General features: G+C 37.0%; 1 protein-coding gene across 23 annotated transcripts in view; it reads left to right on the top strand.

Annotated features, from left to right (window-relative positions):
- Positions 1–13,884, top strand: part of Trip12 (thyroid hormone receptor interactor 12) — a 122,616-nt gene that overhangs the window by 87,341 nt on the left and 21,391 nt on the right. For 11 of the 23 annotated variants that reach the window (XM_032901488.1, XM_032901492.1, XM_032901490.1 and 8 more), the window contains 11 exons: positions 2,302–2,509; positions 4,918–5,018; positions 5,189–5,363; positions 6,562–6,703; positions 7,960–8,151; positions 9,284–9,435; positions 11,051–11,232; positions 11,516–11,589; positions 11,971–12,170; positions 12,694–12,821; positions 13,561–13,712. In XM_032901488.1, coding sequence (XP_032757379.1) covers positions 2,302–2,509; positions 4,918–5,018; positions 5,189–5,363; positions 6,562–6,703; positions 7,960–8,151; positions 9,284–9,435; positions 11,051–11,232; positions 11,516–11,589; positions 11,971–12,170; positions 12,694–12,821; positions 13,561–13,712 — 1,706 coding nt within the window. Of the gene's footprint in view, positions 1–2,301; positions 2,510–4,917; positions 5,019–5,188; positions 5,364–6,561; positions 6,704–7,959; positions 8,152–9,283; positions 9,436–11,050; positions 11,233–11,515; positions 11,590–11,970; positions 12,171–12,693; positions 12,822–13,560; positions 13,773–13,884 lie in introns of all 23 variants that reach the window. The other 12 variants (XM_032901510.1, XM_032901508.1, XM_032901493.1 and 9 more) reach the window with 4 other exon arrangements.

Genomic DNA, 13,884 nt, shown 5'->3' with positions numbered 1-13,884 from the left:
AAAGTGAAAGCCATAATATATTTGCAAAGAACCTGTAGGATAAAAAGAGAAAAATATATAAATAAAATAATAATAAAACATCAGAATTGGGAGGGAAAGTGGAAGAGCCCTGACATGTGACATCGAGACAAATAACCTCAAAAGATGCTGTTGTGTCTCGCTTTCTGTTGTCTGTGTACTTCTGGGATTCAATCTACCGTTAGAAGTAGTTGGTTTCCTCAGGGACATTCTTTTGGAGTATACTAAGTTTTCACTTGCAAGTGATTATCAATTGGAAATAGTTTTAGGGTTAGGCATGGGGGCATGTGCCTACATTTTTTAGCTGTAAGACTCCATCTGGTACAGACCCATGCAGGCCTGTACCCTCTGCCTTGAGTTCTATGTATGTCGGTCTCACCGATTTTACAGGGCCCTGATGCCTTGGTGTCCTCCATCCTCTCTGGCTCTTAAATTATTGCCACCTTCTCTTCCATTCTGTTTCCTGAGCCCTGAGGTGGGAGAGATTTGATTGAGTCAACCCATTCAGGCTGAGTATTCCAAGGTCTTTCAGTCCTTATAGTTTTATTGAAGCCTTTTAGTTTTATTAGTGAGGCAGGTTTCTTCTCTGTATCCTTGGCTGTCCTAGAAATCAGAGATCTTTCTGCCTCTTTCTCCTAAATGCTTAAAGTCCCATGCCACCACACCTGGCTAGGAAGAAGCTTCCAGCGATGATATGCTCTGCTAAAGTCAGCCACTTTTTCATATATTTGGTTTTTTTTTTTTTTTATCTTTCCTTGTTTTGAAACTATGATAGACTAACATAATGGAAACAAAGCAGAAAGAAGGTTTTGTTTTGTTTTTTAAGTACTTAAAATTATATTTGGGCATGGTGGTACCCTAAATTCAAAGGAGTGCTGATCTCTTGACTTTCAGCCCAACTACTTAGTGAGACACTATCTCTAAGTAACTAAATAAAATTACCTTTGATCAAATAAACAATTTACCAAAAAAGAAAATAAATAAAGCAATATTTTTTCCATTATGCAGAGGTGACAGTTACAAGTCAGGTAGGTGTACAGGAGCACATACACTTATTTACTGTAGTCATGAAATACTTAGTTACGTACTTTTGTCTTTAGTCTCAGATTCTCTTTTGTCTTATTTGTTTTTTTAGATTTATCATCCATTTTTAGTTTTGCTTTTCCCTCTCATCTGCCTTTCATCTACATCCCATGCCAAGTGATTTTTTTTACTTAGGAAATCTGCTATGCCTTCAGATTCTATTTTCTTCCCTCACGTATATCTGTAGCATATATGTCATGGATGGGTGTGGGCTTTGGCTTCACACAGCTAGGCCATGCTCATAAAATGTCTAAAGTTTCCTTTCATTTTGAGCTTGGTTTTCCTATACTGTGTTCTAGCTTCCTGTATTTTTGTTTTGCAAGCTCATTATTTAAAGGAATCCTTAGAAAAATCATTTGAGTCTGTCTGCTGAGTACATTTGTCTTACCTGTTACTGTCCTCAGTATATAAAATGTATATATAAATTATATAAAATGTAGTTTTGAATCAAGTGCCTGAGGTTTAAATTGGGTCGTGTCCTCCCCTCCCTCACTCCCATCCCCCAAAAGAAAATCTTAATAGAAGCCAGGTATGGCAGTCTACTCCTTTAACCCCAGCACTTGGGAGGCAGAGGTAGGCAAATCTCTGAGTTTGAGGCCAGCCTGAAAATACATGGAAAATTCCAGGAAGCTGGAGCTGCATAGATCTTCATAACATTCAAAACAAAAAACCAAAGGAAAAAAATAAATAAATAAAATAAAATTAAAATAAGAATAATCAAGACTTGGACTTTATTCCCCAAAAATTCATACATAAATCTCACCCACAGATTTTCATGTACTTAACACAAACTTTCTTGAATATGTCACAGACAGATAGACACCGAGACTCTCCTATCACTTATAGGAACCCTTCCCATTCTTGCAAATTATATTTTAGTCCTTATTCTGATGATGGATGATCACTACCACCTTTCAATAGCCCTTTCTGGATAGTATTCTCTTTTTAAGGCTGATTGACCTATCTATTTTGAATAGCAACTTTATATGAGTTTGGTTGGACAATTAGAAGACATTCAATAAAAGTATCCTGATCTGAGTCAAGATGAAACCTGGCCTTTTTCTCTACCTCTTGCCTCCCTCTCTAGCTTTCTCCTGGCTTTATTTCTAGTTTACCAGGATTAGCGTTTGAGAATTGTATAGTGGTGTGTGTTCTTGTCTCCTATTAAACTGACTTCTGTTTGTCCCTGTTGCCATGAAGGAGTGATGCATCAAGTAAAACATTTAGCAGAATCAGAGTCTTTGTTGACAAGTCCCCCGAAGGCATGTACAAATGGGTCTGGATCCTTGGGGTCTACAACACCAGCCAGCAGCGGAACTGCCACAGCAGCAACCAATGCCTCTGCTGATCTGGGGTCGCCTAGCTTGCAGCATAGCAGAGATGATTCTCTGGATCTGAGCCCTCAAGGGTGAGTTTTTGTTAGGAATCTTAATGTAGTTTTCCTGTATCTGAGAGTGATTTTTGGTGGTGGCAATGACAGAATCTACAGTCTCAGAAAATACTGACAATTACCTCTACCACTGATGCATTTACTTGGCCCTTCTGATGTTTCACATAGAAAGAAAATAACTTTATAGCTGCTTTACTGGCCTCTGTTTTGTAGGTACATGGAATGCATGCACATCATTTACATTGGTACCCAAGGAAGTGAGGTGCAAGCAAGCACACTTGTCCCAGATACAGTATCAGCCTGTTTCTTTTTCATAAATTTGCATTTACTTTGTACTGTTCTATATATGCTTTTGTGATATCAAGGTATTTGTGTGGTGAAAAATAAAAAATTAGAAACAATAAGCAAGGCCTTCCCATTTAACCTTAATTACCAAACACATGACTGCTTCTTAAAGGTAAGGTAAAAAGTCATTTGTGCCTTCTTTGCTGTACTATTTACTGTGTTGATTTTTTAAAGTTGTCATTGCATTAGAAGATCACACATTTAAGTGCTTTATTTCTTTTATGTTAGAAACTGGAATATTGCCATCTAAGTTGTATGTGATAACCCACACTCCTTTCTGAAATTTAGAGTGTACCTAGGTAATAAAATCTTTAGCTGCAAAATACATCATAATTACTTATAAATTTTTCCTGCATGTATGGTTCTACCTCATGTTCATGTAGTTCCCTTGGAGGCCAAAAGAGGCTTGGCTCCTCTGACTGGAGTTCTATAAGGTGGTTGTGAGCTGCCATATAGGTGCTGGGAATTGAACTCAAATGGCTGCTAGGAGCCAAAGCTAATGTTCTTAACTGCTGGGTTCACTTTCTAGCTCCTGCAAAATATATCTTGGTAAAACATTATTACTGGAATTCTAAAATTAAATCCGAGTACCTCAAAGAGCCATTGTCCTGTACAGCTAGATTGCTGGAGCTCGGTGCTTGAGGGAAGAGTCGAGTTTGCTGCCACTTTGTGGCAGTTACTTGCTGTAGTTTAATCAAAAGACTGGCTTAGGTTGGGTGGTAGTGGCTCATAATGCTAATCTCAGCACATGGGAGGCAGAGGCAGAGGCAGAGGTAGGCGGGCCTCTGAGTTATAAGGCCAGCATGGAATTCAAATTCAGGACAGCCAAGTGAAAGAAAACCCCCTATCTTGAAAAAAGTCTGGCTTGGCTGGTTATTAATTCAGTCCTCCTGGCCAATCCTCTCCCCCAAGTATTGGACTTAACAAATGAAACATTCTTCTTGTTTCAAAGATTGTTTTGTTATATGTGTGTGCCTTGGTATGTGTATGTCCACCGTAAATGTGCAGGTGTCTTCTAGGGCTAGAAGAAAGCACCAGATGTCCTAGAATTAAGATTGTGTGCCTCTATGTGGGTGCATGAAGGGGAAGCCCTTGGTCCTGCCAAGGCTGGATCCCCAGGGAACGGGATTCTTAGGGGAAGGGCAGTAATGGCGGGAGGATGGGGAGGGGAATACCCATATAGAAGGAGAAGGGGAGGGGCTGGGGGATGTTGGCTTGGAAACTGGGAAGGGGAATAACATTTGAAATGTAAATAAGAAACACCCACTTTAATAAAGATGGAAAAAATGTATTTTATAATATAAAAAAAAATTGTGTGCCTCCATGTGGGTGCTTAGAATAAACTCCAGTTTCTGGAAGAGTAACAGATGCCTTTAACTTAATGATCTCTTTAAACCTTCCAATTTTCTTTAAACCTTTCATTTATATGTTGTAGAGTATCTCTTCCCTGAAAGTCTATTTTTCTTGGTTACTTATTTGAATACATATAGTTATTTCATAGACTTACCAGACTCTGGTGAATCTTTTCCTGATTAAAAATTTTTTTATTTGAATTATTTACGTTTTGAGCCACAGATCAACTGAACTAGAACAATTTTGCCAATGTGGAAATCAGACAGATTGCACTAATTGGATCACTCCTTTTAATATATGGGTCCTTAAGATCAAATTCAGGTTGTCTGCTTGGTGGCAAGTTCCTTTACCCATTGAACCATCTTGCTGTCTCCTAGAATGTTCTTTCATTTGCCTGTCTGTATCTTTGTTATTAAATAATTTTGGGAATATTTCTAATGTTAAGGGCAGCAGCTTGCAAAGTGTGATATATAGTGCATTGTGGCATTGTTTAGACTAAAGCATACGGACAGATGAAGTAATGCCTTCCTTCCACTCAGCCAAGGAGGATGAGGCAGGAGAATCATAGATTGGAGGTCTAGCCCAATGTAAGAATATATGAATATGGCTGTCAACATACATGATAGTCAGTGAAAATTGTTGGGACATTTTAAATCCTAAGTTAAATGTCCTATCATAGCTGGGTTCTTGAGTGGTAATTACTAACTTCATTTTTTTCCATGTAACAGTCGATTAAGTGATGTTCTCAAGAGAAAACGACTGCCAAAAAGAGGGCCAAGAAGGCCAAAGTATTCCCCTCCACGAGATGATGACAAAGTAGACAATCAAGGTAAGACCTCTGCTGAGATGATTGGGAGATGGGAGAAGGTAATGAATAAAGTTCCTCAGTGACTTGCTGTTCTTAATTATTTCAGTTTCTATATTAAGATTGAAATATTTGTTAATTTTTTTCTTCATTTCATTGAAATGACTTGAATTTAATTCTTTTTTTCTTGATAGCTAAAAGTCCCACTACTACTCAGTCACCTAAATCTTCCTTCCTGGCAAGCTTGAATCCAAAAACATGGGGAAGGTTAAGCGCACAGTCCAACAGCAACAACATTGAACCAGCACGAACTGCAGGAGTTAGTGGTCTTGCCAGGGCAGCCTCAAAAGACACCATATCCAATAATAGGTAAAGTGCATGCTGGGGTTCGGGTTGGGAGATCTTCATCTGAAGGTCTCAACATGATTATATCAGGCACATTCATCCCATGCTAGGGATCCATGGGCTTGGTTTACGTTGTTGCTCTCAACTCAAATGATAAGTTACATTCTTAAGAGGATGTGTTCGTTTGTCTGTCTGTCTGTCTGTCTGTCTGTCTGTCTGTCTGTCTGTCTGGCAACCATCCAATCATCCATCCATTTCCTGGTTTTGCCTATGTGTTCAACCCTATCTCTTACGTAGAAAAACCATAGCATAGCAATAATACAACTAGTTCACAGCTCTGCTTAGTTTCGTTTATGTGGAACATTTTCCTGAATTGTGCTTGCATTTTCTGTTTATACTCTTTTAATACAGTTCTTATGCCTACTTAATGGAATTTGAAGATATGTAGCTGAGAGTAGCTGCTTTTTAAAAAAAAAAAATACTTGGATCTCTGTCAGATACTATTTCTTATCAGTGGGTTATATGGAAATGCTTATCAGTGGGTCATAGGAAATACACTGGATGTAGAGTACCTGTATAAACTGCTTCCTTTATAAATCAGACATTTTCTCCAGTGGCCTTTTATTTTAAAAATAACTTTTCATTTGATTGAGTTAGTTGCTGAGTGTCTGAATTAAGGAGAATCATTAAGCAAATGTATTTTTATAGTTTGTAAACACCCAGGTCACATGCTTCTGGTGTGCCTCACTTTGACCTCATCTCTTTATATGGAACAGTGATGAACAGTATTAGGTATATTTGTCCTTTCGTAAATATTATGTAAATTTGTATTTGGTATGACCATTTAGGAAGTTAGAACATCTTGTTACTATTCACCTGATGACTTGATAACACTTCAAATACCTAAGCATTCTTCAGATGATACATCTAAATTCATTTTTAGAATGAATCTGAATTTCTCTTTTTTGAATCATGATTGTCAGCCAGTAAGTGTTTTGAGCATAGCTGTTTTAATCAAGACTGTAACATTTTTTCATATATCTGTATGTGCATGATTAAGTACTTGTGAAAGTCACAAAACAACTTGCAGAAGTTGGTTCTCCCAGGGGATTGAACTCAGCATTTTCACCTGCTAAAGTATCTTACAGTTCTAATCTGATTCAGTGTAAACTTTTTACCTATCCAGAGACCTCAATATCTATCTCCTTTTTCCTTCTTGTAGAGAAAAAATTAAAGGCTGGATTAAGGAGCAGGCACATAAATTTGTTGAGCGTTATTTTAGTTCTGAGAATATGGATGGAAGCAACCCTGCCTTGAATGTCCTTCAGAGACTTTGTGCTGCAACTGAACAACTCAACCTCCAGGTACTGTCGTGTCCAGGGCATCACTGGGAGATCAGTTGGGTGGTGTCTGTAGAAACTTTTATTTCTACAACTAATTTCTTCTGACCCCTGTCCATTGTCGTGGTTCACCATCTACAGGACATATTGGAAACCTTGCCATTTCTTTCTGTTCTTTGTGTTCCCTATTTCTTGACAAATGACAACATTTCAGAAATACCCTTTTTCCTAAATACTCATAGCCACGTCCGCCTGCGGACTCATAGTATTTACTTGAAAGGCTCAAGGCTTTATTGTGGCCCTTGCCATTTCATCTGATTATTTTTTAGGGTTTTGTTACTTTTTATGCACTTAGTGTAGCTTTTGTTCTTATTTTCTAAGTTAAAAGTTATTAAAATATCAGTTGTACCAAGTCACAGCTTTGATATGATACATTCATACATGGGTACTCTGTGCTTTGACTCTATTCAAATGTCCCACCTGCTGCCCTTTCTTGTTCTCCCTCTCTTCTGGGTCTCAAGCAGCCGCTCTTCTGCCTTTGTGTTTTGTCTTTAAGTATATTGTGCATAGGAGAGTAAGTAGCGCGTCATATTTTGCTTAACATAGTGATCCTTCCAGTTAATGTTAGCTTCTTTGTTAGGTAGGCCCTTTGCTTTGAGTTTATATCATATTTTCTTACCTCTAAGTAGAAAACTACATTGGAAAACTTATCCTTGTGATATGAACAATGATTTTCATTCACTACTTCTGTGATCTTCCCCAATACTGTAGGGAGTGATTGATAATAGATGTTCTGCTTTGGACTAAATGGTTAAACTTTTGTCAGCACCTCGCATTATGACTCTTCATATTTACTGCCTATTGGAAACAGGCCCTTTTCTGACCAAGACTGGAGAACAAAACTAATTAATGGGTATAAAGAATTAATTATTTAGGAGATATTTTGACACTGGCAATTTAACAAAATGGTAATAGGTTCCTTCCTAGGGCCTTTGACCTCCATTGGCTTTTAACAAGGATTATAGTATCAGGAATGAGTTTTCTCTTGTGGGCTTCAGATCTAAGCAGAGAATTAGCCCATTAATGCTCAAGCCACTGCTGTGCCAGTGCACATCTTACCTGGTAGGTTGTTACTATAGCTCATGGGATTCTTAGCTGGCTAGTGGTTTTTGTTTGTTTTGTTTTTAAGAATAAATTTTTATTTTGTTAATTTTTTTTTTTTTTTAGGAAATATGAGTTTTACTGTTTAAATCATTATAAAATTTTCTTTATTCTTATAGGTGGATGGTGGAGCTGAGTGCCTTGTAGAAATCCGTAGCATAGTCTCAGAGTCAGATGTTTCATCATTTGAAATCCAACATAGTGGATTTGTGAAACAACTGTTGCTGTATTTGACATCTAAAAGTGAAAAGGATGCTGTCAGCAGAGAGATCCGGTTAAAGCGCTTCCTTCATGTATTTTTTTCTTCTCCAGTAAGTTAATGGTCACGGGTACTAAGAGTCAGAGCTAGCAAGTGCGTGCATTTGTGTCCCAATAAAAGCACACCCTGTGTTGCTTATTCAGTTACATTCCTTGACATTCGTTGACCAAGTCTTAAAATGTAGACAAGGCTGGGTTGCAGTTCACAGAGATGTGCTTACCTCTGAGTCTCGGGTGCTCGGATTAAAGATAGGAGTCTACCATGTCTGGCTCTTTCAAAATGTTTGTGTTATAATAAAATAAGTAGTAAATTGAAGCTAGACACGAAGCCCATGATTAGATCCCAGTGCTTGGAGGGTGAGTTTAACTTGTATGGCTACCTAAAGGCAGACATGGAGACTAGGTTGGGTAATGTGGGCTTTTTGTTGTTTTTAAATCTTTATTTTCACAAGCACATGGGTGCAAGTGTGAGATATATCTTGCTTCAGACTCTATATGTCCATAATCTGTTATCTGATTTTTAAGATTCTATCTGCACTCTGTTAGCTGATACTTTCCATGCTAAATGAGGTTTAGTATTTGCATGCTTCTATATGTTAATGTCATCAGGAAGGTGGCCATTCAGTACGCTAAATCATACACAAAGAACTTACTGCTGCCCTCCAAAAAAAAGAAGAAGAAGAAGGATGTGGGGGTGGGGGAATAAATGGCCTGGTGCCTGTATGGGTTGGATTTTTCCCTACTCGTGACTACTATTTCTCTGAGTCATTTCATGTACTTTGAAACAGAATTGTGGGATATACAAAAACATTTTTTTTTCTTGAAGTAAGTTTCTTGTGGTATAGGGGCTGGAAAGATAGCTCAGTGGTTTAGAGCATTAGTTCCTCTTTCAGAGGAAACAGGATCATTTCTCAGTATCCACATGGCATCTTAGAGGGAGTGTGGCTCCAACACCCTCACACAGTCAGACATGCAAATGAAACTCCAGTCAGTGCACATAGATAAAATAATAATAAGAAAAAGTGACTTGGAAACACTGTCCTAATGAAGTCTGTCATAAAAGAAGATTAATTGATAAATCTCCACTTCTGAAACTGGTTATTGAAGTGTTTTCCTGTGGAGTGTTGACTTCAAGGGCTGTGTGTAATTTTTGTTTGTTTTGTTTTGTGTACTGTATAACTCTAGCTTCCCGGAGAAGAGCCTGTTGGAAGAGTAGAACCAGTGGGCCATGCGCCTTTGTTGGCACTGGTTCATAAGATGAACAACTGTCTCAGCCAAATGGAGCAATTTCCAGTCAAGGTGCATGATTTCCCTAGTGGAAATGGAGCTGGAGGCAGGTAAGGACCATTTCCAGAATTGTGAGGGGAAAACTTGGTGAGAGGTCTGGTAAAGTCTTGGTCGTCTTTAGGAACATTGTTCTGACTGAAGCAGTTTGTGTGAATGAATTAAATGCATTTTTTCTTTAAGGTCATGCCATGTATTTTATTTATTTTTGTTATTTTGAGACTGTGTGTGTGTGTGTGTGTGTGTGTGTGTGTGTGTGTGTGTGTGTGTGTGTTTGCATGCGTGAACTTTGGCTGTCATAGAACTCATATCTGCCTGCATCTGCCTCCCAAGTGCTGGCATAAAAGCCCATGTGCCACAACTGCCTAGGCTAACAACAAATATTTTTAAATATTTTTAAAATAGGTAAATTAGTGACTGGGTTGACAAACATTGAAATGCATTTTAAGTTTTTGTAAATTGATAACTTCTAATATGTAGTTCTCCAATTTTGTTTTTTTTATCTTGGCAATTAAACATTCTGTGACTCTTTATTGGTTAGTAGTTACAACTGTTTTGATGTATATTCAAGATTGACTTCCAATATAATTTTTTATTCTTACTGGTTTTAAGGACTTGTATTGGAGACAGGTTAAAATTAATGTGTTAGGGGATTTTCTAAACTTTCTGAAGTATTTTTATTGAAAATAAGATGTAAGTTACTTTGATTTTAAAATCCACATTCTCACTTTTAAAATTTTGAGTCAAAACCATATATTCATGTAGATACACCTGTCCATTACAGTATGTCTGAAGTTGTTCTCTACTTAGAAATTTTTCATGTACTCTTATTATACTATCTTAGAGTAGTTTTATGAAACAAAGGGGGCACCAGAAGACATAGTGGGATTCCTGAAATCCACATAAAAACTTAAGGAATGTAATAAAACTCAACAACGTAATAATAATACAAAATAAAAGCTAACCTTGAATTTATTTGCTACATACCTTTAAGTGAATAGTTATAAGGAAGAGGCAAATAGAATTTTCGAATTCAGAGTTAGCCTGGGCCATTTGAGACTCAAAAATATAAACCAAACCCAACAAAGGCCTGAGGCTTTTCACTACGTCAAAGTTTGTATGATTTATGCTTACGTAATATTTGCATGCTTCATGAACTTGCAGCCACATTTTAAGTTTGACAATATCTGACTTGTTAGAACCTTTTAACAGGAAGAAACCTTTAGAAGTATGACTTTTATAGCAAAGTAAATTTGAATATTAGTTTTTATTTTTATAAGCCAAAATTTAGAGGATTCTTCCCCCTGTTGGTCTTGAATAGAATTTAGTAGGGAAGGATAAAATACTGCAGAGGAGAGTGTGCTCAGCTAGCCGACTGACTAGTTCTTATTTCCCGAGGAATAATCCAGTAAATACAGCATTTCATTTATGTATTTATGACACCCTTAATAACATGAATTCACAGTGACTAGAGATCATATTCATTTCATGCTTTTCATATGCATGAAAACTCATTCATTTAGTTATTTATATAATTTGTACTGAATAATTTGATTTGTTGTTGAATCTTTAAGTACTTTGTTCTGTAAGAAAATGTCATTTTAAAATTAGTTAAATAAGTCGACTGTGAAAATAATAGAATAACCTTTTTTCATAAATTATCTTGAGCTTTTCTCTCAACAGAGGATCACAAGCTTTAAAGTTTTTCAACACACATCAGTTAAAATGTCAGTTACAAAGACACCCAGACTGTGCAAATGTGAAGCAGTGGAAAGGCGGGCCTGTCAAGATTGATCCCCTGGCTCTGGTGCAAGCTATTGAGAGATACCTTGTGGTTAGAGGTATTTTCCGTATGTGTACTTTAATTCTATGTTTATGAAATTAGACATAAAGGTTATTTTTTGTTTATTGCTGTTCTTTATAAACCTTAGGTTGTAGCAGCCTCTGATCCCATTAGAAATAGGCATGTGTTAAACTTGCTTAATAGGCAGAACATTTCATGTTTCATAATGTTGCAGCTTTCTTTTTTATGATCAGAATGTAACAATAACTACTTATTAAAGAAAATACCAGTTTAATTTTTCATCTGACACCTAAAATTCCTAGATAACAATCTTCTTTTGGGTTACTCAGGATATGGAAGAGTAAGAGAAGATGATGAAGACAGTGATGATGATGGGTCAGATGAAGAAATAGATGAGTCTTTGGTAAGGGCCTTTTCACACCTGTTGTAGTGTACACTTATCATGCCTTATCTGTGGTTTCGCTTTCTAGGACTCATGACCCCTTATCAGCCATTTTTAGAAAGTCACAGAATTGGATAATTAATACATTTTAATAATTACTTAATTTAGGTTGGTTCTATAATTGTATTAGTTATTTCTTATTGTATCTGCTTGGTTATAAATTGATTTTCAGTGTTGTATATGTAAAGGAAAAAATAAACCAGTATATAGAGTTCAAGAGTTACCTGTAATTTAAAAGAAACATGTACCACCCATCTTGGCCTGTTGCCCTGGCAGATAAATCTCAGCTATTGTACAGATGTCATTCTTGGGCTTATAGCTACTTTTCTTTGCATTGTTCAGGCTGCTCAGTTTTTAAATTCGGGAAATGTAAGACACAGGCTACAGTTTTATATCGGAGAACATTTGCTACCATATAACATGACGGTGTATCAGGCAGTGCGGCAGTTCAGCGTACAGGCTGAAGATGAACGAGAATCTACTGATGATGAGAGCAATCCTCTGGGAAGAGCTGGAATTTGGACAAAGACTCATACAATATGGCAAGTCTGAACTGTTTTTTTTTTTTTTTTTTTTTTTTTTTTAGAATGCTTTGTTTTAGAATTCACATTAAATTCATGGCCCAATTTTGAGAGGAAAGGAAGAACCTAAGTCCTACATTTGAACTATGAAAGCCCTTCAGATATTTGGTGATTATATGAGTATAACTGCCTCATTTTGTCCACTAGAAAACATTGATTCATTTCCCATCTGTTCATGGAGTCAAAATGGTATCCTCTTAGAGTATGTACTGGTTTGGCAGCTCTGAGTCCTGTGACATTCAGTTGCAGCCTTCTAGGCTACTTTTAGTGTCTGCCTCTTATAGAAGGAAGAGAGCCATTTCCTGAGAAGACTTACTTGCTTATTTACTGTTTTCTTTTAGGAAGATAAACTCTTGGTAATTCTCTGAATCCAAATAGGGAGAAAACTCTGTATGTTTTCTGTGACTTAGACATTATTAGCTTTGTTAGATAATTTGCACATTTAAAGTCTACATTCAGTTTTCATGCTATTATATCTCCTTAGGTACAAACCTGTGAGAGAGGATGAAGAAAGTAGTAAAGATTGTGTTGGTGGCAAACGGGGGAGAGCACAAACAGCTCCAACCAAAACTTCCCCCAGAAACGCAAAGAAACACGATGAGTTATGGCATGGTAAGGTGACACACCGAGGGAAGCTGACTGTCATCAGACACTGCCCTCTCTGCATTCCTGCCCCTTAACTGATTGAGAGCTCCAAAACATTTTGGTATAATTAAGAAATAAATTACTATAGAATGATTACTTTTAGTTAAATGTTTAATTTTTAAATATCTTGAAAATAATAATTATCTATAAAATTAAAACTGAAATTAGCTAGGAATTTCTTTTTTCTTTTTTAAAGATTTATTTATTTAATATATATGAGTATAGTGCTGCTGTCTTCAGACACACCAGAAGAGGGCTTTAGAGCTCATTCTAGGTTTGTGAGCCCCCGTGTGGTTGCTGGGAGCCTCTGGAGGAGCAGTCAGTGTGCTTCCATCTCCTCAGCTCTGCAAATTCTTATTTCCATTTCTTGAAGAATTCATGGCTTCATGAAGGGTTATATGTATTCACTAAAATAGACATTGCTGGAGGCTGTATTTGATGACCAACAGATTCTCCCTTAACAGGACAGCTTGCAGAAAAGCTTGAGTTATTTTTCTCCTGTTTGGCTGTGCCTGTTTGGGGGAACATGAACATTTCCTATGTCTGAGTGTTAATGTACTCAAGGTCAAAAGGGAAGAAATGTCTGTTTAATATCATTGAAATACTAAGAAAATTAGCACAATAGTTTCACATGCTTTTAGCTATTGCTATTTTGATCACCTGAAATTTTGATCAAATTGAAACTGAAACTTTCTTTATCTTCTAGATGGAGTGTGCCCATCAGTAGCAAATCCTTTAGAAGTTTACCTCATTCCCACACCACCAGAAAATATCACCTTCGAAGACCCATCCTTAGATGTAATACTACTTTTAAGAGTTTTACATGCCATCAGTCGATATTGGTATTACTTGTATGATGTGAGTAATGTCTCCTTATGAAATCCTGTGCTATCTTACAGTTTCTGTTTAGTAAATGAGTTAATGAGTTTTCTTTTTTTTTTTTTTTTTTTTTGTTTTTTTTTTCGGGGGTGGGGGATTGAACCCAGGGCCTTGGGCTTCCTTGGCAAGCGCTCTACCACTGAGCTAAATC

The sequence above is a fragment of the Rattus rattus genome, chromosome 4 (assembly GCF_011064425.1).
Source record: "Rattus rattus isolate New Zealand chromosome 4, Rrattus_CSIRO_v1, whole genome shotgun sequence".
In the NCBI taxonomy this organism is placed as follows: Eukaryota; Metazoa; Chordata; class Mammalia; order Rodentia; family Muridae; genus Rattus; species Rattus rattus.
The sequence above is the reverse complement of the archived record's forward strand: the minus strand, read 5'-3'. Positions and strand labels throughout refer to the sequence as shown.